At 41.1% G+C, this 25,203-nt stretch overlaps 1 protein-coding gene across 1 annotated transcript; it reads right to left on the bottom strand.

The window, feature by feature from the left end:
* Positions 1-887: 887 nt before the first annotated feature.
* tradd (tnfrsf1a-associated via death domain) lies at positions 888-22,872 on the bottom strand. Its single transcript, XM_062549653.1, has 6 exons — positions 22,738-22,872; positions 6,132-6,197; positions 5,896-6,031; positions 4,001-4,278; positions 3,273-3,399; positions 888-1,360 (listed from the first exon to the last, which is right to left on the bottom strand). The coding sequence occupies exons 2-6, from the start codon at positions 6,153-6,155 to the stop codon at positions 1,062-1,064; spliced, it is 864 nt and encodes a 287-aa protein (XP_062405637.1). The 5' UTR covers positions 6,156-6,197; positions 22,738-22,872; the 3' UTR covers positions 888-1,061.
* Positions 22,873-25,203: the final 2,331 nt, after the last annotated feature.

Here is a 25,203-nt window from a genome sequence, read left to right as displayed (position 1 = left end):
GTTTCATTGCATGCCAAGCCATAGTGGGGCTAGGGGACTCTGTGAATAGTAACGAGTATGATTTGGATGGGGGTGGTGAAGTAAGGTGAAATTCCTTAGGTGATATCATTCGCTCTCATCATTGCTATGCGGACGACACTCAACTTACCTCTCTTTCCCAACTAGTGTTTCCCATCAGATTTCAGCATGCCTAAAGGATATTTCAATCTGGATGATGAATCAGCACCTTTAACTTAATCTCATAAAAACTGAGCTCTTGGTTTTTCCAGCAAAAACAACTATTACCCAACAGATTAACTGACTCCAACTAGATCAGCATGTAACTTGGGCATCATAATTAACATCAACATTAGAAATATCAGACCTTACCTGACACAGGATTCCACACAACTTCTTGTACAGGCCATTGTTATCTCTGATATGGACTATAATTCACTGTTAGCTGGCCTACAGTACCTGCTTGTGCATTAAGGTTGTTAGAATTGATTCAGAGTGCTGCAGCACGCCTAGTCTTCAATCGTCCAAAGAGGACACATGTAACTCCTCTTCTATTTACTCTCCACTGGCTCCCTATATTGCCCAGAATTAAATTTAAATCTCTCACTCTGGCCTATAGGACATTGACTGGATCTGCTCCCTGCTATTTTAATTAAATGATCAAGATGTACATTCCCAACTTCCCACTACCGTCTTATATTGTTTGTTTATATTGTTATATATTCTCCCTACTAGTCTGACCAACTTTTTGAAATTGTTCACTGTTAAATGAATTATTGTACTTGTTTTTATTTGTATATCGCTTTGGCCAAAGGCGTCTGCAAAATAACAGAACTATAACCATAACATATAATACACAGACCCATACAAAACTCATGCACAAACAACACTGAAGATGATTAGAAACTTTAATCTTTACAAAAGATAAGCACAGAAATGGCAGATGAAAGCTACAAAAAAGCACATTCTAACATACTTAAGTCACTTGAAAGATAAATGACCAATGGAACTGAATGACTTATGCTGAAAAGGAGTTATCTGTTTGCCTTCCCCTTGCACAATAATCAATCTCTTGGTTTAATATCTAGCATAATCTCTGCTATGGTGGTCAATTTATTTTCCTCCAGTGCGCCAATTATACGGCCAAGTCTGGCATTTCTGCCCTCTGACTGGATAAACCGCCCCAATAGCTGATAGGCCTGTTCATAAAGTCCCTCCCTTTCGTATTCATATGCCAAATTGTCAATAGCCGGCCCTTTTAGGGCACGACACCCTTTCTGTAAGGTTCGTCCAACTCTCTTCCAGTCCCGCCCAATATGAGCAGCAAACCGCTGCTGATCTGCAGGAGTCAGTTGTCGGTCTCCTAGAAACACGTACATAGAACATACACAAAGAGAAAACATTTGTTCACACATAGATTCAATGTTTAAATGAAAAAAAAATATATGAATACATTTTATTTTGTTATGAATGGTAACGAGTGAAAGGGGCATCGTTTAAGAGCAACAATATGTTAATTGGGGTAGTTTTGAGCAAGACCAAGGGGCAACACATCAAAATAAATAAAACATTTTAAACCACTGACAAGCTCAAAATCACTTTTCAGTGGTATTGTGGAGATGGTCCCTACAGACAAATCAAGGTAAAATTTGAGAGAGAATACAGAGAGGTTATGATAGGGAGAGGTTATAAATCAGGGCCCGTATTCACAAAGTATTTTATCTTACCACTAAGAGTACTCCTAAATTGCGCTAGAAGATTTTAGCTAGGAGTTTTCCGTTAAAAGTTATTCACAAAGCCTTTCAGACCTACTTTTAGTAAGGAGAAACGCCCACTCCTAAACTAAAAGTGAGTCTTCGTTGCTATGGTTGACGTCATTACTCATGCACAAGCTTGATGAAAGTGACCACCTTGATTGGCTGGTGATTACAGTATAACGCGGGAATGATGGCAAAAACCTCCGCTACGATGACGAGTTGAGTGACAGGTGTCAGGTCTTAGCTGGTGAGAATGCGTGCGCTATGTCGGACTGTGAAGGATGGAAGATGATGAATAAATGGGTATATCCTAGATGAATAAAGAGTAGGCTAAAGCAAATAGCCTAGGAGCATAACGAAACACGGACTGGAACAGTAGGCCTAGTCTATATTTGCAACATGGTTTAAATTAATCTGTATGAAAGCATGAAGCCTACATTCGCGAAGAGGATAAACAATTTAATTTAATTTAGCCCTACAACGACACGTTACATTTAGTTTACATGCAGTGGTGGTTTTTTGATTGTCTGTGGCGTTATTGCATCTCTTAGATGCAATGCACAATGATTCCCTTGCATGACAGCTCCTGTAACCGCACGGTCATTTCACTACATTGCGACGTGAAATGCCACTAAAAGCGGTTTGTGAATAGGTCTTACTGAGTTAGGAGTCCTCTCGACTTCTTTTAAGCTGTCCTAGACTTAGGAGCTACTTTTAGGCTTAAAATGCTTTGTGAATTACTTTTAGTGAGAAAAATTAGGAGTCCTAAAGTTAGGAGTGACACGCCCATTATTTTAGGAGTTTCTCCTAAATTCGCCAGTTAGGAGCTACTTTTAGCCCTAAAATTCTTTGTGAATACGGGCCCTGGCGCAGCTGGTCCATTTGGGCAGAGCTCTACTAAATATTAGTTTCCTCCAAGAGCGTACAAATGTTAATTTTGCCAGCACAATCGTGTTAGGTTTAAGTTTAGGATTAGGAGCCTTTATGTCGACGGTGGCAGCGCTGCCTGGAGTGGTCTCCCACTGCATTGAGTGACTTGACAATAATGCTTCCTCAGGTTCACTCCACAAAGTGTGTGAGCATTTACAGGTGAGACAAGTGTGTCTAAAGTCAAATAGTCAATCATTGAAAACATTGTTTTTATCTTTCATTTGTTTAAGACCAAAATCAGTTCCAATTTTGTCATGTAACTTGTACTTTTATAATAGTATAACTAGGCCTACTGCTAGATTCTACTACATAACATAATACTTAATTGTATTTGTGTCTTCTACTGCTGGACATACATAATGAATATAAAATAACTGGTATTGTCTCTTAAATATTTAAAATGCAGAGTTGTTCATCACTACTTGAAGAGAATGTATTCAACAATGTATAACAAATTCAATATCATACATTGCTTCTGGTCATATGTGTAACATACAGGTATTTGCATTAGAGAATTTCACACACTAATGTTTGACAAGTAGTGCAAAAGGCTCAATACATGTAGTAATCCACCCCAGCTATTCTTACCAAAGGCTCTCTCCTGAAACAGAAAGCAATTGTTGGGTACTTCCTTTATGCGTAGGGTCTGGCAGGCATAACTCAGCTCCAGTGCTTGTTCCAGCTGTGTGATTTCATCATCTCTAAGTCTCACGGGCTACAAGACAATATATTATTCATGCATTACAAGAGTGAAACTTACAGTATACAGTGCCCTCCACATTTACTGACATCTCTGGTAAAGATAAGTTGAATCAATAAATCGGTTACAGCCTCCGAAACTGCCGGTGTCGTGTACAGGAAAGGCGTAACCGAAAAAAAAAAATCACCGGTTGCAAAAAAAAAAAAAACGGCGCATGTAAAAACTCTTTTTTGCTTCTCAATAGCTTTCATTAATGTTACTACTGTGCCAGCTCAGCTTATTGTTATACAGTACAGTCATCAATATCAATATTTAACCATTGCAATGCTTAGTCATCATTTTTACAAAATAAACATTTATCAACGTTTTGGTCACCATGCATTGAAATGGGAAAAGGCATGAGTTAGACTTTTATTTTGTATGAACTACATAAAGTGACCACGGGAACAGAAGTATGAGACTACGTGTACAGACAGACAGTGGATTTATACTGTTTCTTCACAATGAGTTGTATAGTGAACATGCATAGGTTGTATCACGTAAGAACCCCAAACAAGCCTGTTTTGGTAATAAAAGGGACTAAGAGGGACTATGAATATATTGTAAAATTCTGTACCTGTGATGTGCTTATATATGTGAGGCAGCATTCCAGGTCATTCAAGCAGTGGTCCAGTGTGTGAGTTGCTGCTTTCAGCTGCATCTGTATATTGACATCTTCAGGGCGAACTAGAAGCCTGGATGAATGCTGATGGAGGGCTTGTCTCATAAGTCCACATGCGTAGCTTTCAAGGAAGCGACGACATGATGACATCGCTGTGAACTTCAGCTCCACTCCCAGGGCAGGGTCTGCATCATGTAACTTCAAGATTTCATATCCTTCATAGCCAATTACATCTGCAAGTACAGAAAATGTGTCAGCTATACTTATTTTTAACTAATTCCATTTGATGAGATTCTCATTTGCAAATAAGGCATTGCATATTTGCTATTGCTAACTGCTAAAGTGAGAAGATATGTTCATGTTATCATATGCAATGTATTTCAGGAAGGCATTTTCACAATGGTACATTTTCTTTGGAATTAAAATAGCCCCACATCATCACATACCCTTCACCATATATAGAGATTGGCATGGTGTTACTTCAGTTAGCCTATTAGCTGGTTTCATTTGCATTGAGCTTGATGAGCAACATTCACTGACACAGGCACTTTCTAACAATCTCACTCGCTGAAACCTTGATAGTCGAAGTTATAGATTATGTAGACCTATGAAATAGTTTTTTTCTGTGTGTATACGTGTATCCTGTTTAACCCTATGAACCCTACACTATTTTAGCATTCTCACTACCCTTCAGTTAAAAGCATTTATACTGGTCATTGTAAGTGCCATTTTGCTGTCTCTTCATCTGTTTTATAACCTAGATGGGTGGTATCAATTGATAGCTGTGTCTCTTTCATCTGACATGCATGCCATACAGTGCCTAGAAAGTCCCATAGGCCTATGTTTATACATTTGAATATTTTATATTTTGTTTTATTATTATTATTATTATATTTTATATTTGAGTATTTTACTTTGAATCCAACCAGTGATGAAAAGTGCAAAATGGGACCGAAAACACACTTTGATAATTGTGTAGTCGGACCACTGAAGGAACACCCAGGAGTTTGTTGGCTCATCAGTGCACTCATCCACCCCACTAAATATCACACACACACACACACACACACACCCCTTTTGCTTCCGCATATTGGACTCAAGTTATGCCATTTGGGTGGACTGGTGTAGCCTAACAACTTGTACCTACCATGCTGTTGTCAGCAGCATAGCCTTTGTAAAAGTATGAGAGGTTATATTATCATGAGCAGCATCCAACTACTGTATGGGTTCAGATGCCTAAGTAATGGCCTATTCTAAAAACTTTCATTTCCGTGAATTCTTCGTATTTTTTCATGCAAATATGTGACGTGAGAAGCAATCTGTTCACTACTGTAGTGAAATTGAATTATTTTTGGTTGAGTGTAAAATTAACGGATGGTGGTGAGAAGTGTGGGGAAAGTTGCACACAGCGAGTTTTCTGTGAGGGGGGTTGCACTCTTGAACACCTAGGAGAGTCTGCTAAACTATTTGTAACATTGGCATATGGCCTAGTCATCATGGGCAGCAAGATCACTCATAAAAGATTCTAGAGTGGAGTTCCATTCTGTCAGCTTTTTCTGCACGTCGTTCTATTGTTACATCAATGGAAACCTGCAAAATCATTATCTGATTGGTCAGGAGCTCTTTTTCACATGCAAAATTTCGCATCAAACAAGGCTGTTCCCGAACAGGTTTTTTTCATCGCAACAAACTTCGTCCTCAGTGTGTGCATATTAATTAGAATACATGTTGAATAGCCTGTGTAATTTTGTGCAAATATTTCCTCTGAAAAATCGGACACAGTGTGTACGGGCCTTAAAGGACCATTATTAACAGATGTGCATAATTTGATGAGTAGACGTACATCTTACCTGAAAGAGTGAGTTTAAGGACTTTGAACACGCTGAATTTGCCATTTGAGTCTTTATAGATGGACAGAAGATTCACTGATGGTGAAGCAGACCGCAGGAACAACACTACGCACCCTGCCCATGGAGTCACACCCACCTGTGCCAGGTTTAAAAAAGAATCACTTCAGATGTTCAGCCAAACAACAATCATTATTTCTGCAACTGATCAAGGAGTCAAACAAGACTTTGCAATGTACCTTTTCATTCACGCTGTCCATCATTTGGGCATCACCGTGTTCCAACTTTACACTGAATACTAGTTCCTGCGCATACAGAGGTAATTATGTCACAAACATACTGTATTGTAAAATCACTATACTTATCATTTTATTATACAAGCTGCACAAATAATTTTCACACATAACACATTGTTAGCCTATTTTAGCATAGTTAATAACTTGAAGTGGGTTAGACCAGCTAATAACTAAAAGGGAGCTATAAGATTACTGGTGAAACCCATTTACACTGAATTATGCTAGCCTAGGTAACAGTTTAAAACAGAAGAAATGAGGGCATGTATCTAACTGGGGTAGAAGGCAAAAATAAGCTTATTTACAAAAAGTTGATGTGTTCCTTTAAATCAGAAAGGGCCATTATAAAGAGTGGCCACTGTAATTCCATGCTAGGCAGCATGAATGACGATGGCATGACGATGACTATGTCTAAGCTACGCACTGAAGCTTGTACTTGTACTGGTCCAGCTTTTGTTCAAATCTACACACCTATCACTACTAAAATGTTAATTTAACTAGAAAAGCACTCAGAGAGTGCAGACCTCCGCCAAGCGAAAACATAACCACCTCCTGGATCAAGATGGTGATACGGATCACTCCCAAAATGTAATTGTTTCTTTTTTGGGTCATGTCAGACCTTCCCTGAAACTTTCATCGAAATCCATCCATAACCTTTTGAGTTATCTTGTGAATAGACAAACCAACAAACAGACATACGAACAAACAAACAAACCCTGATGAAAACTTGACTTCCTTGGCGGAGGTAATAACAATAATAAAAATACATTTATTTAAAAACAACAACAACAAAAAAACTGTCGAAAATAAAAATATAAAAAAAACAACAGAACAAAGTAGAGCAAGATCATCCAGTGGAATAAGCAGTTTTAAACAGATGTGTTTTGGGTTGTGGTGGTAATAAATTCCAGAGACAGGGAGCAGAGCAGCTGAATGCTCTGCTCCCCATAGTGGTGAGACGGCAGTGGGGACAGACAGGTGTATGGAGGAAGAGGATCTTAAAGAGTGGGAAGGAGTGGGAATATGGAGGAGTTCAGACAAATATGGGGGGCCGAGGTTGTAAATGGCCTTGAAAGTAAACAGGAGGACTTTAAATTGGATGCGGAATTCAACTGGGAGCCAGTGGAGCTGTTGGAGGACAGGAGTGATGTGGCGAGTGGAGGGGGCTCGAGTTATGATGCGGGCAGCTGAATTCTGGACTAGTTGAAGTTTATGGAGGGATTTGTGAGGGAGGCCTAAAAGGAGAGAGTTGCAGTAATCCAGATGGGAAGTGACGAGACTGTGGACAAGGATGGCGGCAGTGTGGAGATAAGGGAGGAGTGGAGGCGATTGATGTTTTGAAGGTACAGTAGAAGCAAACAGACCAAGTAATGTTATTGATGTGGGATTGAAAGGATAATGTGCTGTCACGGATGACAGACTCTTAACCTTAACCTTAATTTGAGAAGGATCACTATCACTGGTTTGCTAAATTAGACTCTGGCAAAGTCTATCTGTTAAAAACAGACCTGTCCTCTAGTTATTCCACCTTAAGTCTTTTATGTTAATTATTCTTTATTGCTTTCTTTTTATTTTTTATTTTATTATTATTACTATTATTATTATTATTATTACTCTTTGCTCGTCTATGCTTTTATCTGCTATTACTGTTTGTCTTTTGTTTATGTAAAGCGCATTGAATGACCTCTGGGTATGAAATGTGCTATAGAAATAAACTTGACTTGACTTGACTTTAAAAAATGTACGTCCTTACAGGTTGGATATTTCCCCTTTTTTATTTAAGGCACAGTAATATAATATAATATTAGTACTATAGTACTATATTACTAATATAATATTAGTAATATAGTCAACTTTACCATGTGTTGCAATGCGTATGGAGGTAACAGTATATACTGTATATACACACACACACACACACACACACACACACACACATACATACATACAGTCATGGCTGAAATTGTTGGCACCCATGCTAAAGTTGACAAAAAATAGAAATATAAAATCATCTTTTGGAAATTGATTTTAATGGCTTAAGTAATAAAATGAGGAAATATCCAACCTTTAAGGACACCAATTTTCTTTGTGAATGAATAATGTATCATAAATAAATAAATGTTCTTCCCAAAATACTGGGGTCAAAAATATTGGCACCCCTATGTCCCCTATGTCACCCTATGGGAATCTAACATACAGTATAGGGTTAACATAGGGGCAGGCAGTTTTTTATTTTTAAAGGCCACTTATTTCATGGATTCAGGATGCTATGCATCCTGATAAAGTTCCTTTGACCTTTGGAACTAAAATAGCCCCATATCATCACACACCCTTCACCATACCTAGAGATAGGTAAAAGCTAAAAGTTGTATCGCCAGACTCACAGAATGGCTGGATGAGGGGAGGTGGAAAATTAGCTTAATTCCAAAAATGGTGAAATATCCCTTTATGGTCTATTGTCTTGTTAGATCAGTCAATAAATGGTGTTAATGATATTTGTTGATATAATTGACCGATCGCAAAACCACGCCCTCGAACGGCCATTGTCCAATCGTAGCTCAGCAACGGTAACTAAGTAGAAGGACGCCCGTCAAACATTGCGAATTCTGCAAGACGGTGCAATGATGCGCCTATGGCACGAGAAACTCATACACCGTGGTACCCCAAAAGTTTAGAGGGAGGGGGCGTTTTTTCGCCTTTCCAAAGCCCCAAACCCAAGTGGAAAGATGCCTACAATGGATTAAGCGGTGTGGGAGACCTCAATCACAACTAAATGTCTCAAAGATTCATAACTTTCCATATCAGAACAACACCTATCACCTACAGTATGTGGCACTTAGAATTAACTTTCCAAATTAGCGACACTTTATCACCCTCTTACATGTATGTGGCACTTAACATTAATCTCTTTACACACTAAGACGGCGGATTCGTAAAGAAACACAAGCACCCACACCTAGTGTATCTAAATTAGCTACCTACATAAAATGACATTTTACCGTGACAAAGTGTTGAAAAATACCTGTACGAAACTGCTTGGAGGTTACGTCTGCTCGAAGGTATACCAATAAACCTAGCATGATATTAATCAATAAGTATAGTAGCTAAGTACACACAATCTGTAAAACTGGATTTAACAGTTAACATGTGTGGTTCTTTATAGCATTAAATATGAAAGTATTAAAGTTAGAACACTAACTGATCAGCAACCTACTATCCAGTAGGACATGCAGGCAGCTAGCTGTTCGCCTGACTGCACTGATTGATAATGTTGCTATCCACACAGATATTTTTTAGCAAGAGGTTGATGGTCATTAGAGGCTATAAAATCTGTAAAACTGAACGTAAAAGTTTTGGTTCATCTAGCATTGTGAAAGCAGCGCTCAACATTTAACCAACAAATCACTTGCTGTCTGCAAAGTCATACTTGCAATCTACCAAGCACTAACCTAGCAATGTAGATAAGGGGATGATGCGTTTTGCTCTCGGGTGGTGGTTGCTAGTTGATCGTCAACTTTTAGCTATCTGGCATTGTGTACGCTACTGTGTATTTATGGCCCCAATCCCAGTTTAAAACGTGGGCTATTTACCCGCTGTGCAGGAACTTACTGGCCCACAATATGCTGATTGCACTGCAAGATCAGTTTCGGTAGCCTACACGTAGCCTACGACTCGATTGCTGTAGGCTAATATTCCCGTCTGTGCTTATTTTAACATTTTACATTGAACATCCCCTGCATATTGCAGCCCTGGCTGTCTGTCGTGCCATAGAGAGTTCAGATGCAAAAGCCTGGCCACTTTGTCAAAAAATGAGATAATGGTGAGTGAATGCTTCACATAGGCCTAGGCTGTAAGTTAATTCAAGCTTCAAAACTAGCTGTCTTCTGGTCTGAAATATTGATTCGTATGCAAAACCCTATAGGAGCCTGATACAAAATGTCCATTTAAAAGAAAAGGTCAGACGGATTTAGAGGGTTTTGCATCTGAACCCTGCTGCATTAATCCAAAACAGTCTTGGGGTTGAAAAACAATATGATCAGTCAATGTGAATGCAATTGTTTTAATCAAAATTGTGCAGCATACTGTGATGCTAACCGGATTTGTAGCTAGTCGTCTTCTATGCGTCATTTTCTTTCACAATTGTGAATGTTTTATGATTAAAACAGCATGTCGAGGGGGGTGTCCATTGAGCGCGCATGAGAGAGAGAGAGGGGGAGAACGAGAGAAAGAGGGCCCAGGAGAGGTGGTTTATACTGTTTGGTAAAGTTGCAGGCATAGTCTACAATGAAACTTGCGAAATAAATGTATGCTTTCACCCAAGCAGCGTCAGGTGCACCAGCGCAACCTGGATTTTTCTTTATAGGCCGGGAGCCAGGTCCACCCCTCAGGATGTTTTTTGCTACCTTTTTTTCACTATTATTTCCTATTATCTTATACCTTGAGCCATCACAAGATGGTAATGACCACCCCCAACTCGGCCCCGTTTGGTCTCAGGAGCCAAAAAACACCCTTTTTGGGAAAAGCTATAATTTAGCATGGTGTATCCTGACACATAGGGGAAACTACCAAAAAAAGATTTTGGGGATTGCTGCCTTTTTGCTGTCAAATATCACCCTCAACATACCCCAAAAGACAAAAAAAAAATCTGTCCGCCTGACAATTGTCATCAAAAGTGATCATTTTCAAGCATTTTATTATACATATCACTGCCTCAAATGTATATGAAAAACTTCCCAAGTTTATAAGCTTCAATTTAAGTCCAAGATGACCTTTCTATCTAGAGGAGTTCAGCTGGTATGATCAAAGTTCTCCACTATACATCAAATCGCAGAAAAACAGAACTTTGAAGCATTACCATTCCAAATGGGATTAAGCATATTTTTTTGCATATAAACATTAAACAACCTTTCTAACTAGAGGATTACATATAACCAAAGTTCTCCATTATAGCATAAGTCAAGAAGTCTAATTGCTCCGTTTTGAAACGGACTGGCAGAAAAGACTACAGGCACCCAGGGCCGGCCATAATAAATCTGACCTGGACTAAATGTCGTCCTGAGCTAGGTATTACAGTAGGTGCACTAAAGTGTAGCTTATAGCTACATATCAACACAACTTGTATGCTTAAATAGTGTAACAACCATTTTAAAACTGTTTTGTTAAACTATTCAACCTTTATACTTGCCTATAGTCATCACGCATGCACCTTCCTCTCCCTCTCTCATGCACTCACATGCACCATGGCAAAGCATCCACTTTGTGACAACAACAACACAGCCCATTGTGTAATCTATGAAAATAATTGCGGGCCACAGCTCACTCAGCTTTTGGATTAACATGATACACATGATTTACACTTGTGATACAAGTTGATAGACAATTGTGTAACAAAAGAAGAGAGAAATGTTTGCATAATTAAATGCAAAAAAGAAAATGTGTGCTGCATATCACCTTTACTATCTACCTCCCTTTTTTGACAACTGACATATCAGTTGTTCATATCAGTTATTGGACTCTTTTTGTGGTAATAATTGATATCGGTATCGACCCTGAAAAAAACATATCGGTCGAGATCTAGTGAAGAGGCCATGGAGTCTCTTACAGTGGCTCTTTGGAGCAGCGTGCAATCAAAGGCACCACGCACTGATGCATGTGGTCAGGACACTCTCTATAGTTCCCCTATAAAAGGAAAAGAGAATGGTGTTGGGAGATGGACTATCTTCAGCCGTCGGAGAAAGTGCAGACGCTGCTGGGCTTTTTTTGGCCAGGTAGTTGTTGGTGGACCAGGATAGATTGTCTTCAGTGTGGACACCAAGGAACTCGGTGGCCTTCACCTGTTCCTGTTTCCAGTAGTCAACGAGCACCTCTTTGGTCTTTTGGACGTTGAGAAAGAGATTGTTGCCCAGCCGTATATCATCATGGTTGCTGTTACGTTGTTACCCACTACTGTGGTATCGTCTGCAAACTTGATGATGTGGTTTGAGAGAGAGCTGGAAGTTGTGTGTCAGGAGAGTAAAGAGTAGAGGAGTGAGCACGCACCAGGGTTCAGTGTGATGGTTCTGGAGCTGGTGCTGACAATCTGAACTGAACTGTCTGGGGCCTCTCCATCAGGACATCCAGGATGCAGTTGCAAATGGAGGTGTTGAGACCCAGCAAGCCAAGCTGCCCAATCAGCTTCATCGGGATGATTGTGTTAACCCTCCTGTTGTGTTCGCATGTGACTGATTGACAATTATTTTCTTTAAAAAATATTGATAACTTATTCTGACTCCCATGAGGCTCCATGACTTGCAGGGCATCTGAACACATAAAACAAATTTTGATCATTTGCATTACAATTTGCGTGTTTAATTTAACTTTAGAACACCCGTGTGTATTCCCGGTCAAAAATGACCAGCTATTAGAAATGAATGGGTGAGAAAATGGTCAGTGTATAAAATTGAATCCAGGCGCATGTCTATTGATCAGATGGTCTGTTTGTGTGCTTCTGTACATTAAAACACACACACAAACACACCATCACTCCCCCCCTTCGCTTCTCTGCCAGCCCCCACTGGAACCTTTCCCCAATATAATGTTCTGCTTTCTGACTTGCATGAGCTCAGGACAAGTTCAAAACAGGTACTATTCAACAGAATATAAGTTGATACAAAGAGCTATCACAACATTAGATGATAATATATGTAGCCTATCACTATGGATTTATAACAAGTTACAGTATAATGCAGCAGCCATTTATGACGGATGCATAAAAATAGCAAACATGAAACGAACACAACAGGAGGGTTAAACGCAGAGCCAAAGTCAATGAACAGCATCCTCACATGGGTGTTGCATTCAGTGCCGCTGCTGGCCATTTTGGTGCCTATGTGAGTTGCTTTGTGTTTCAAATAAAAAGTGAAGCCTGGTGGTAGCCACCTAGCTATTTGAATGGAAGTGCGAAACTCATCAATTCCATTCTTCAAAGGAAAAGTAGTAGACTAGTCTTTATATTCTTGTCCATGTCCCAAATCACATTGATTGCAGCCTATGTTAAATAGCCCTTTCACCAATCTGAGTTTAAAAATGATCAGTAGGCCTATCAGTAGGACCTATAGGACCCAGATAACCTCACAAACAACAATCTCTCTTTGTTGACTTCATGATTTCCTTATTTAAAAGGAGATACACAATGATAATTCAGCTGGAGTCTGCCACTCTCGTTGCCTCTCTCCTGCATTTAAGTGAAGTAAGTAAAGTTAGATCTGCTATATGTGGTGGAGATTGAGAGAACCCCAAAAGTACAGTATCATCCTTGAATGTACCATGGTGTTGGTGTATTTTGACATTGTAAACGTTATCGAGGAGGAGAGAAGCACAGTTTGCAGTAAAGCTAGGCTACTATTTATTGGCTATATTGATGGCCCCTCTGTCCTTTGGTAGGGTTGGGTATCGTTTGAATTTGAACGATTCCGATTCCAATTTCGATTCCTTGTTTCGATTCCGGTTCTTAACGATTCTCGATTCCGATTCTTGTAAGAGGCAGGGTCAAAAAAGTTTGGATATTTTAAATGAGCTAGCTAACCAACGGTCTATCTGAATGACATTTACTATAAATTTCTCGACAGAACTGTCGTCTTGTTGCCTCAGCTCAGTTATGCAAACACCTTCTTCGTTGGTGTTTAGCGGCTTCTTCTTCCGGTTCTTCTTCCGGTTGGCGGACTGGGAATCGATACTAGGAATTGAAATTTAAACTTTTGAACGATTCCGGGAGAATTGGAAAGCTAGTCCCGGTTCCCATCGATTCTCGATTCTCGATACCCAACCCTATCCTTTGGTGCCTTAAGCACAGTGCATGATGCGCATGGTGGGAGTGACGGCACTGGTTGCATTGTTCCAGGTGTTTAGGAGCAAAGTGGAGGGCAGATGAAATTGCATCACCCATGGACCTGTTCTTGCGATAGGCACACTGGTAGGGAGGGTGGTGGGGAGCCGGCGTCTGATTAGGATTAGCTTAGGACTGCCCGCTCCAAGCACTTCATGATGACTGAAGTGAGTGCCAACGGTCGGTAGTTGTTGAGCTCCATCACTGTTGGCTTCTTATGTAGCTTAGGACTGCCCGCTACAAGCACTTGGATCTAAAAAGTTATTTTGGTTTCATTTCTACTCAGAAAATCTAAGAGACTGCTTTATAGAATCCCTGAATTTTGCTTACTTGCCCTGACTGTGCTTGTTTGTGACTTTCAGCTAAACGACCCTTTAACTTTTAAGACCACCACAGGATTCTGCAAGGAGTACAGTATAAGGATTCTACAAGGAAAGTAAATTTACTGAAACGTTCATTAATAAGCCTTTATGCATGGGGAAACTTACTCATTCATACTTATATACTAATTTTTACACTTTTACTGTACATATTATTACAATGGATAGTCTCCCCAGAGCAACTAATAGGTTAAGTGCCCTGCTCAAGGGCACAATGGTGGCAGGCCTGATTTTAACCCACAACTTGTCTTGATGCTTAGCCTGACGTTGTCATACTCAAAATTCTAGTCAGAATTTGAGTCTGATACTGCTCCACTGGGCTGTTAGCCTAACGAGCCAGACCCACATCAAGATGTAGGGTCTGGACACTCACCGTAGACAGGGCTCAATCGGAGGGGTGGGATAAACAGTTGTCTTTCAAATTCCCTCCCCGCAATAGGATAACGCTAAACGAATCATCTTCTTGTTTTCAAGTAGCAGGATGCGTAACCTTCCCTCTCCACGCAATAGGATAACGCTAAACGAATCATCTTCTTGTTTTCAAATAACAGGATGCGTTACCATCGCAACTTCTGATCGCTTGTCAGTCACCATAATGTTAAGCCCACCCACCGACTCTATACACGCTGTGATTGGCCCGCTGGTGCTGGGGGTTCTCAGCTCCCTGGCTCTATGGATCGTGCCTAGACTGCCCCGCCAGCCAAATTACATTTGCTGCCGCTAGGGGCATCTAGATTTCTAGGCTACTGGGCTGTAATTATGGGGTATGAACCAGGAAAAAAAATGCCTCTTCACTCAATTGGATAGACCTACAACCAAGTCAACCAAAGCGCTCTTTGGTGAAGTGGTTGAGTACGTTACTGTTAATCATTTCTCTATCGTCATATAAAGCCCACCCTGACAATTTGATTGGTCTGCACAGCTCTGGTTCAAGCATACAGTAGTTGCGCCACAATGGAGCAATGCCAGACCGAACTTCCAAACCTTAAATGTTGTGGCCGGGGCTAAGTTCGGCTGGCACCCAGGCTACTTGCTGCTGCATGTTAGCCCATAGCCAGACAACCACCACATCAGGTTCTAAAGCTCGTAAGAGGATTCTCAACTGTCTTAATCAAGCGTCACTGAACAACCATCATCATTAACTGATCACACGGCTGACTAGCGTATTGAATACTCTCTCTTTCTGACTTACATGGTAGCTGTCATTTCTGGTGATCCAAAGAGGTCAGAGGTGAGCAAGCAGCCATCAGTGAAAATGGACGTGGCTGTAAACAGGTCATCAGAGATACAGCCGGACTGCATGCCCAGAGCATAACTACACTGGACACACACACACACACACACACACACACACACACACACACACACACACACACACACACACACACACACACACACACACACACACACAGATGCTCTGACCAGTGCTCATATGTACTAGAGTAGAACTCACATTTGTTGACTCTTTTAAAAATATGTTTAATATATGCCTAATCCCATTTGGAATGGTAATGCTTGAAAGTTCTGTTTTCTCCGATTTTATGCATAGTGGAGAACTTTGGTCATACCAGCTGTAATCCTCTAGATAGAAAGGTCAACTTGGATTTAAATTGAAGCTTATAAACTTGGGAAGTTTTTTGTGTACATTTGAAGCAGTGATATGTATAATAAAATGCTTGAAAATGATCACTTTTGATGACAATTTGTCAGGCGGACAGACATATTTTTGTCTTTTGGGGTATGTTGAGGGTGATATTTGACAGCAAAAAGGCAGCAATCCCCAAAATCTTTTTTTGGTAGTTTCCCCTATGTGTCAGGATACACCATGCTAAATTATAGGGTTATATGACCATTTATGTAGCTCCAGTACCTTAATATTCACAATTATATCATTCCGCCAAAAGCTTTTCCCAAAAAGGGTGTTTTTTGGCTCCTGAGACCAAACGGGGCCGAGTTGGGGGTGGTCATTACCATCTTGTGATGGCTCAAGGTATAAGATAATAGGAAATAATAGTGAAAAAAAGGTAGCAAAAAACATCCTGAGGGGTGGACCTGGCTCCCGGCCTATTAGGCTCACTCTAATAGGGAGGGAAAGTGAAAACCAGCGCCCCAAGTGGTTGCGTTCCTATCGAAGAACAGCTCCAATGTTAAGTCATAGACCGACTTTTCAAAAAAATACTACGCAGCTATACCAGCGATCTTATCCACCAAAAATATTTTTCAGTCTGCATACTGTAATAATCTACTAACTGTGAAAATATCAGACCCTATTTCGCCTTATTTAAAAAAAAACCGTAATTGCTCGTTTCATTTCATAAATGGACTACAACTTCAAGTGACGTGACACCCTTCCACGACGTTACTCGCCTAGCATGGTTTGTTTATTAGCCTGTTAGCTAGTTGGTTAGTTAGTAGACAATCACACTTACTGCCAGCTCTTGTGTGAGTAGGAGCACAACACAAGTTATCCCAACATAAAGGTAATTACCACGCGGTTTACATCGCTCTCTGTTATTACAAAAATATGATTGCCAGTTAAGCAAATTGCCGTTTTGATCAGTTGGAGATGAAGCGCCCAAACTGGTGACGTCAAATGCTACTGTAGCTAGCTACTGTAGTTCGTTATCACCATGTTACAAACAAACTCAAAACAATTAAACTGATCCTAAAAAATAAAGTATGACCACTCGAAGCAATAGAGCTGACCTACATGTATAGCATATTGAAGGCATTTAACTAACTTCCCATCATGGGCCGAGATATATTTTTTCTAGAAGAAAATCCGATCCACTCCTGCTAGCCTCTAGGAACGCAACCACCAGGTGGCGATGAGATTACTTTCCCTCCCTATACATTTTGGGCGCATTTGAGCTCTGTAGAACGTCTGTTCTCATTTGTTTGACGGGCGTAGTAACAATAACTAGGGGGCGCGGCTTTTGCGAACGGTCAATTATGTGGCCCGCGAGAGCTTGCAAGGTCTGATACAGTTTTTACGTATGGCAATACAATGCATTCGTGTGAGACTGACAGGGAGGCCACAAACGACCTTCCACTGTGATCAGAGCAACTGACTACATCAGATGTGATAGCAACGTGTATGTGCGAAAATAAATGGACCACATTCTAAACTATTTTTGCATGTCACGACTCACAAACGGAGCGCTAAGTTACATGTATGGTGTAGCCTCTCTGTGAAACGCTTGTTTGTCTGAAGTACATGTGTATACTTCTGTGAGAGGGGAATCCATGCCAGCTACTTTGATTTCAACTTGGTAGTTTGTAAACTATGTGATTTAAAACGCATAAAAGTTCATATTTCTCTTGTGGCTTGGCATGACCTCTTCCTGGCTGACCCCCATGGAGGTATTATAAGAACTGGAGAAAGTGAACAATTTCAATTTCAACAATTACAATTTCAATGGGAATGCTAGGCTAGTGAAAATTGCCAAAATTGAAGGTTTTTTTCAGGCTTCAACATGGCGTTTTAAGGGGCTTGTTTCCAGTGCCGTTTTACTTAGCCAACTGATTGACGTAAGGTACAGAAGGAGAGCTCGTGCCCACACTAAGCTTGTGCATGAGCTGGGAGTGGAACAGCCACCAATCAGCATGAGGAGAAATGGCACCGGACATGATGTACTACTGGAAAATGGCGACGAGGAAGTGCCTTGCTAATCGGCGAAGCTAATCAGTCAAATCCTGAACCCCTGCTGACCCCCAGTGAAAAGTCTACCTGCATGGCACTAACAGGAATTGTTTTCCTATTTTGTATTTTTTTTACAAAACACAACAACCAAAAAAACATGTCATGTTGATGACTTTAGCGCTACTCAACTTCTTGATGTTAGACGTTTTATACTGATTTCTGGCTGGTGCTACAAATCTTTAAAGTTACATCTGGCCTTTTGAGGGCAACCATTGTGCTGATGTGTCTCATCCTCATTACTACTGTAGTCTATACCCCCATCCCAAGCCCCCGTGAAATGTCTGTAAAACTTTACCATGATAGGCAACTTACGGTACGGTCACGGTAGCCAGATAACATGATCACCCGTGTTAACTTGCTACAATCATGATAACATAAGTTGACTTCTTTTAATGGTGTACTGTAAGTCAAGTACACTTCACACTAAGGTCTCGGCTGGTTCGTGGGGTAAGCAGGTGTGTGGCTGGTTATCATTCAAGCTGTGTCACTTAGTAGTGGTTCCATACCCGTGTGGACTTATAATTACTTAATTACACAGAGAGGCTACACCATACATGTAACAGGAGCAGGCTAGCTCCACAGAATAAATCACCATGGTAACTTATACCATAACATATCCTGCTGCCCCCTATCCCGCTTTTGTGCAACTGGATCACGGATAAATTGAGCCAGGATAACCAAGATATCCCGGGTTAATCCCTTATCCTAGTTTTGTGCAATAGCCCCCAGGTGTTGTACAAGATAGACAGCGCAATAACTTGTTTTGTTTGGTTTGGTCTATCCAATGAGTGCAGAGCTATCCCCCCGCCCTGCATCGGTTGAATCACGCCCCATAATCACGGCTGAAGGGAGAAGCAGAGAATGTCTACTAAGGGGAGAACGACCACTCGCTGAATACTTCCGCATGGTACTGCAACTAGAGGGCGGTTGCGAGCAAGTGGAGAATGAATGGAATGAAAGAGCAGAACCGGGGCTTTCCAACGAGACTAGACACTTGTCTATACGATCAAGTATGAAAATAAAATAAAATCATGAAGTTAAATCAAAGTATATCATATTTACAGTCTATATTGCTCTGCGTTCACCCAGGCATCCAGCACTCTCGCTTGAATTACTCACGCACCCGGCATCGTACAGACACACATATCAAATGAAAGAGGAGAAACAGAGCTTTCCATTAATACCAAAGACATCGATCCTTTTGTGTTATAAAAACAGACGAAGTGACAAACAAATCATAATGTCATATAGCTTCGGCTACCATTACTCTAGTTTGATTTACTCATGAAACCGCTATCAGAACGACATGGCACGCATGTCAGATGAAAGAGGGGAGTTAGAGCTATCCACAGATACCAAATACAACCTTCTAGGCCATAAAAAAGACAAAGTGACAGCAAAATAATAACTTCATTTAGCTCCACTTACTCCATGTTTTTGTGTGGCATAATAGCCTATGTTCATAATCCAAAGTTATCATGTGTTTCTCTATGGCAAGTGACGTTCATAATACGGTTTTGAGATCCTAGCAAACTCCTGTATGGTATCCAATTCAAGACTCATATTGCATCCAAATTTGTTTGACAAATAAACACTTTTTTGCCTTTACTTTGTTCATTCCAATGCAGTAAAAAAATATTATAGAGAATCATCATCTGTGCACGTCATGTGCGCTACCACGCAAACAAGTCAGGTCAGATCAGCTAGTGTCACAAATATGGAGCGCAAAAAGTGTCCAAAAGTCATTTCTCATCACTAAATAAAAATGGCCATTTATTTCTGGAAGGCACACACCGCATATTTCTGTAAATTGCTCGGCCCCAAAGTATACCTCCACCATGGTTCTTGTATTGCCATTTTCAGGACAGTCAGGCCTACACAACCATGTAAGTGATGTCGAGCTGTCAGCTTGCTGTGGTGAGATACACGTCAAAATGTAAGAATTTGTATAGTATGCTTTTTTAATTTTTCAACATCAAATCAATGCAAGTATTAATGCATGATGTTGTATGTGTGTATTGTATATTGTATATTGTATATGCGTAGGCCTATATTGTGTTGTGCATGTGCACTTACAATGTGGAATAAGTGGAAGTGAATTCTTGAGTTACAGTGAGTTACAGTCCCCCCCAGTTCAAAAATACTATCTGCGCACCTAAAACTTTTCAGGTGCCCACGTAAAACTCTTCGGTGCGCAGTTTCCTCATGTCCCTTAAGTTTAGGGGGGGGGGGGGGGGTTACAGCTGTCCCCCCCAGTTCAAAAATACAATGTCAGCCCTAAAGACTAAGAACTAAAGACTCACAGACTTAATTGATCTCAGGTGCTAAGTGAGTGAGTGTGTGAGGCCACATAGGCTCAGATAGGTATTTGCGATTGGGACAGCACTTCACAAGATCACATGTACCTTGGCGATGTTTACTAACAAAGACGTTGCTAACATTTGCAACATGCACGTGTGTCGTGCGTGCTGTTGTTTACCTTCATTTCCGGATTTTTCTATGATCTCCGCGGTAAACGTCACAACACTTTGAACTGTGGGTAATTCCCTTAGGTAGAGGGGGTATTCACACCTGCCTTGTTTAGTTCGATTAAAACGAACTCAAGTTCGTTTCTTGCTTGGTTCGGACCTTTTTGACTGGTGTGAATACAATCACTCGAACTCTAGTGCGGACCAAACAAGCGGACCGAGACCCAGCTGAGGAGGTGGTCTCGGAGCGGTTCCTATCGAACCCTGGTGCGGTTCGTTTATGGTGTGAAAGCAGACCGACCTCGATCCGACCCAGTTACAGAAATCTACCTTTTTTGGATTTGACGAGCTCCCGTAGTTTTTGCGCATTATGGGAAATGTAGGATAGCTCCGTGACGCACAACAGCTGTAAGCAGCAGTGGGCTAACGTTTTTTTTGCCAACAATAATTTGATTTTGCATCTCCTACCTGTTCCGTCTTCCGTAGGCCTGCTGTTAGCATGTTGGACACACATGAGAGCTCTTCTCAGCTGTTTTGTTGCACGTCTTCGTCGTTGCAAAATTACGAGCATGATATTTTTAAACTTGCATCAAACGGTCTTGACGCTCAAGCACTTCTGCAAAGCTGTAACTGTATAAACTATATTGCTAGGATAATAACGAGTACAGTACGCAAACATAGTATTTACGTGGGCCAACTTCGACTTTGGCTTCCTATTCTTCACCCCACCTACACGTTTACCAGCCAATGGTTGAACGACCTTATCACATGTGCTTTTGTTTATAAATTATGGTCCGGTTGCAATTAATCACGGTGTGAAAGCGAACCGCACTAAAAAAGAAAAAAAGAAAAAAAAAATTGGTCCGGACAAAATAAGTGAACTAACGGACCTTCCTGGTGTGAATACGCCCTAAGTCTGCACCGATGCAGACTCACGGAAAGGGCTCGGTAAGTCTGTACTCAAACCCTCCCGCCCGTTGTAATTCGACATTGGGACAGCCCTAAACCCTTACGAATTTCGCGAGAACGCGCACCAAAGTCCGTGAGTTCGTGAGTCCGGACATTGGGATTGGGCCTATCTGCGCCCCTGCAGGTGCGCACCTAAAACTTTTCAGGTGCCCACGTAAAACTCTTCCGTGCGCACCTGAAAGTTTGAGGTGCGCACCTTAAACTTTTAGGTGCGCACCTAAAAGATAAAAGTTTCCTCATATCCCTTAAGTTTAGAGGCTCAGTAACATGCAGGTCTGCTCCATTTTTTTTCCTGACCCCAGACCGTGCGCGAACCTAACCTATGCCCTGAATGTTTACAAATATTGAAGGGATAGCCTACTTGAACAAAGTATTTGAAGTGTGCAAGGCGATTTGATACACAGTCATTTCTTGTCTAGTCTCAAGTAGGAGGGGCTGAGACTTGAGAACGATGAATAACCGACAAATTAATACAATGAGACAAAGCCTACGCACTTGTTTAGAGCACATCTTAGGCACAGTCCAAATAGGGCCTACCATCTGGAATTTGATGCAAAATAAGTTACGCTACGACTTTCAATTAGCTGAGGCAGAGATTGAACAACACACACACACACACACACACACACACACACACACACACACACACACACACACACACACACACACACACACACACACACACACACACACACACACACACACACACACACACACACACACACACACACACACCTTGTCAATTTCTAACTAGGCCCGGACAAGTTCCTGCGATGTTTTTCCTTCGTAGGCTACTGACAATTGGAAATGCGATGTTGTTGATTAGTCACGCGTAGGTGTGTGTGTGTGCGTGTGTGCGTGTGTGTGTGTTATAGAACGTGCTAACCCTGGAACATCACTACAAGGGAACCTTACTCAGGCTAAATGTGACTGCCTCAAAAGTTAAATGTAATCCATAGATTGCCATGAAGATCGATCTTTTCGTCTTGAGCCCAAAAGGTTGTGTTCCAATAAATCATATAATGATACACGAACAGATCGCTGCATGCCATGACGATGTCACTGCTGAACAGCAGCAGCATTCTAATTAACTTTAGCACTCGAAGTTAAGCATGTGACCGTCATAGCTGAAGCACAAAGATCAGCCCTAATACAAATGCACAAATACCTTATAGTTAGTCCATCTTTTGAATGCTGGCTTCGTTTAACTTTTGGACAACAGCTGAACTAGGAGTTTAGCCAACTATAGCTTCTTTCAAGGAAGTCCTGTCTGAACTGAACACTGACGTCACTATTCCAAAGAGCATTGTTACATTCAAGACAACTCGGAGCATCCGACTACAAAAATGTCTGCGTTTGGAACATCCAATCATCCATTCATTATCCTCAAAAAAATATGCAGACAGCTCATCAATAGCCTAGGCTACATCCCCCTTCATTTGTTAAATAAGTTCAGGGACGGCCCCTTCGTGTTCCAACATGACTGTGCATCAGTGCTCAAAGCCAGGGGTGTGTTCCCCGAAGCATCGTAGCATACACTGTGCGATTTTTTCAATCGCGGTATTCAGCTGCTGCTCATAGCCTACTGTAGCCTAGCCTACGAGTAAATTCGCAGGGGCAGCTCACGATTCCTTTTCTCACACTACTGATCCGATGTTCGGATGATCTGACTGCTCACGCTGTACGTCCATATCCAACTCGTCGGACTTTTCTATCTGGGGTGCGTTTCCCGATAACGATGGATAGACACTCTTACGAGGGTTTTCTACGATTCATCGATCGTTAGGATTTGCCGACTGTTTCCCGAACATGCTCGTAGCGTGAACGCGCGTGCACTGCTCTTACGATGCTCTTAACCCTCTACACCCCATAGCGGCCGCTGCCGGCCGTTCTGTATTCTCCTGTAGCGGCCGGCGACGGCCGCTGACGGCCAGCATATAATCATGGATGTAAACACTGGAAATGCTGTTGCTGAACTTGATCTACACACCTAATATACTTCTTTAAACTTTAATTAACAGATTGTTATATTAAAAGCTATATGTTTGTATTGAACTATTTTGAGATATTATCATGTTATTACATGATGTGCCTTGGCTGCAGTCAAGGACGATATGAGAGAGAGAGAGCGGAGGTTCTCTTGACTAGCCGGCTAATGTAGTCATCCTATTTAAGCTATTCATATCACTGCTAAGCTATTTGATACATTGGCAATCATACCATATAATTTGTTACATTTTACTCTCAATATTTCCCGCTATAAAGTGCTTAGTATTCCACTTTGTAGCCTTCTCTTATCACTCGCGAGGTTACCTCAGAAAGCCAGATCGGAAAAATTACAGCACCGAAACGTCACGTATGTTTACCCTGCCTTGAGCCTGAAATGGAAACTGAGCCTGACATTTTCGAGTCAGATGACAACGACACTAATGTAAGTTATAAAATGAATGTTGACAGATAACATACAGCCTATTTCGACCTGTAGTTACCAACTCTGGCATCTACAGCAGTTATGAATAGCTACGCTAACTTCACTCATGGAGCCTACAGTTTGTGTTAGTGCGCCGCCGCCGGTGTCTTTCAAAACAAAGTTAGCCTACACAGTAGCCTCTTACCCTATAAAACATGATAGCCTACAGCAAAAATTAAAAATTATTTACCTTATCTGTTGGTAACCACAGGAGATCGTGAAGTACTAGTGATTTTAGTCCAAGCCATAGGTGAGGTAATCCGCTTGGTGCTAGCAAGCACATTTATCCTGTCAAAACGATGCTCTGAGGATAACGCAGATTTTGTGAAGATGTTTATCTTACTTGTGAGCCTAGCCTACTTGTTGGTCGCTAGAAAGCTGGCTGGATATATGCCAGGTCTTACTATGCTGTTAGTACACAAAGTATTCCTCTTACATGGATTGCATGGCTTATGAACATCAAGTGACATTTCTAGTAACGTTATCTCGGGCAAAAACGTTATCTGCGCCTGGCGGGGATTGGCTCGCGTCGCTGCATGTTGCTTTGGTATTTCAGTGTTTATATATTTATTTAGGCTATATAGGCTATCAGAAGGTGTTGTATAGCTATGGCAGGGTTGCACAAAGTAAATATGAATGTACTTTGTGCTAGGCCTACTGAATAATGCAGCTGAGATGTCATTGGACGTGCGTCGTAGATGCACGTTGTTTTGGTTATTTCAGTATTTATATATTCATTTTATTTTGCAATTAGGCTTATAGGCTATCAGAAGGTGCTCTATAGCTATGGCAGGGTTGCACAAAGTAAATATGAATGTACTTTGTGCTACTGAATAATGCAGCTGAGATAATAAATTCTTAAAGGTAAAAGGGTAAAATGGTTAATGATACGTTTCTAGTTCAGTAGTGGGTTAGACTTTTTTTCTGAGTCCCCAAGTTTAGCTGCAGCCTCCTTCATATGGATAAAACATACTCTTAGGCCTATAAGGAATCCAAAGTAGCCTAAGCCAGATGTCGCCAGTTGAGGAAGAAACCATTGATAAATGGAGGTAGCAACGGCATGATGAGTGGAGGAATTACATTGGAGAGGCCTGCTTGTACAGGAAGACCTGACCTCTTCTCATAAAATTATTGCTTTCTACAAAGAAAGCAAAAAAGGAAAGC

This window comes from Sardina pilchardus, chromosome 11 (genome assembly GCF_963854185.1).
Source record: "Sardina pilchardus chromosome 11, fSarPil1.1, whole genome shotgun sequence".
NCBI lineage: Eukaryota > Metazoa > Chordata > Actinopteri > Clupeiformes > Clupeidae > Sardina > Sardina pilchardus.
Note: the sequence above shows the minus strand (reverse complement) of the source record. Positions and strands in the feature narration are given on the sequence as shown.

Bases quoted from the DNA above. Each gene is read 5' to 3' on its own strand.
- tradd (XM_062549653.1), bottom strand. From the start codon at position 6,155: ATGATGGACAGCGTGAATGAAAAG. The intron at 4,279-5,895 runs GTAAGATGTACG...CTGTACTTGCAG, and splicing joins CCTTAAACTCACTCTTTCAG to ATGTAATTGGCTATGAAGGA. The intron at 1,361-3,272 runs GTAAGAATAGCT...ACGTGTTTCTAG, and splicing joins GTTTCAGGAGAGAGCCTTTG to GAGACCGACAACTGACTCCT.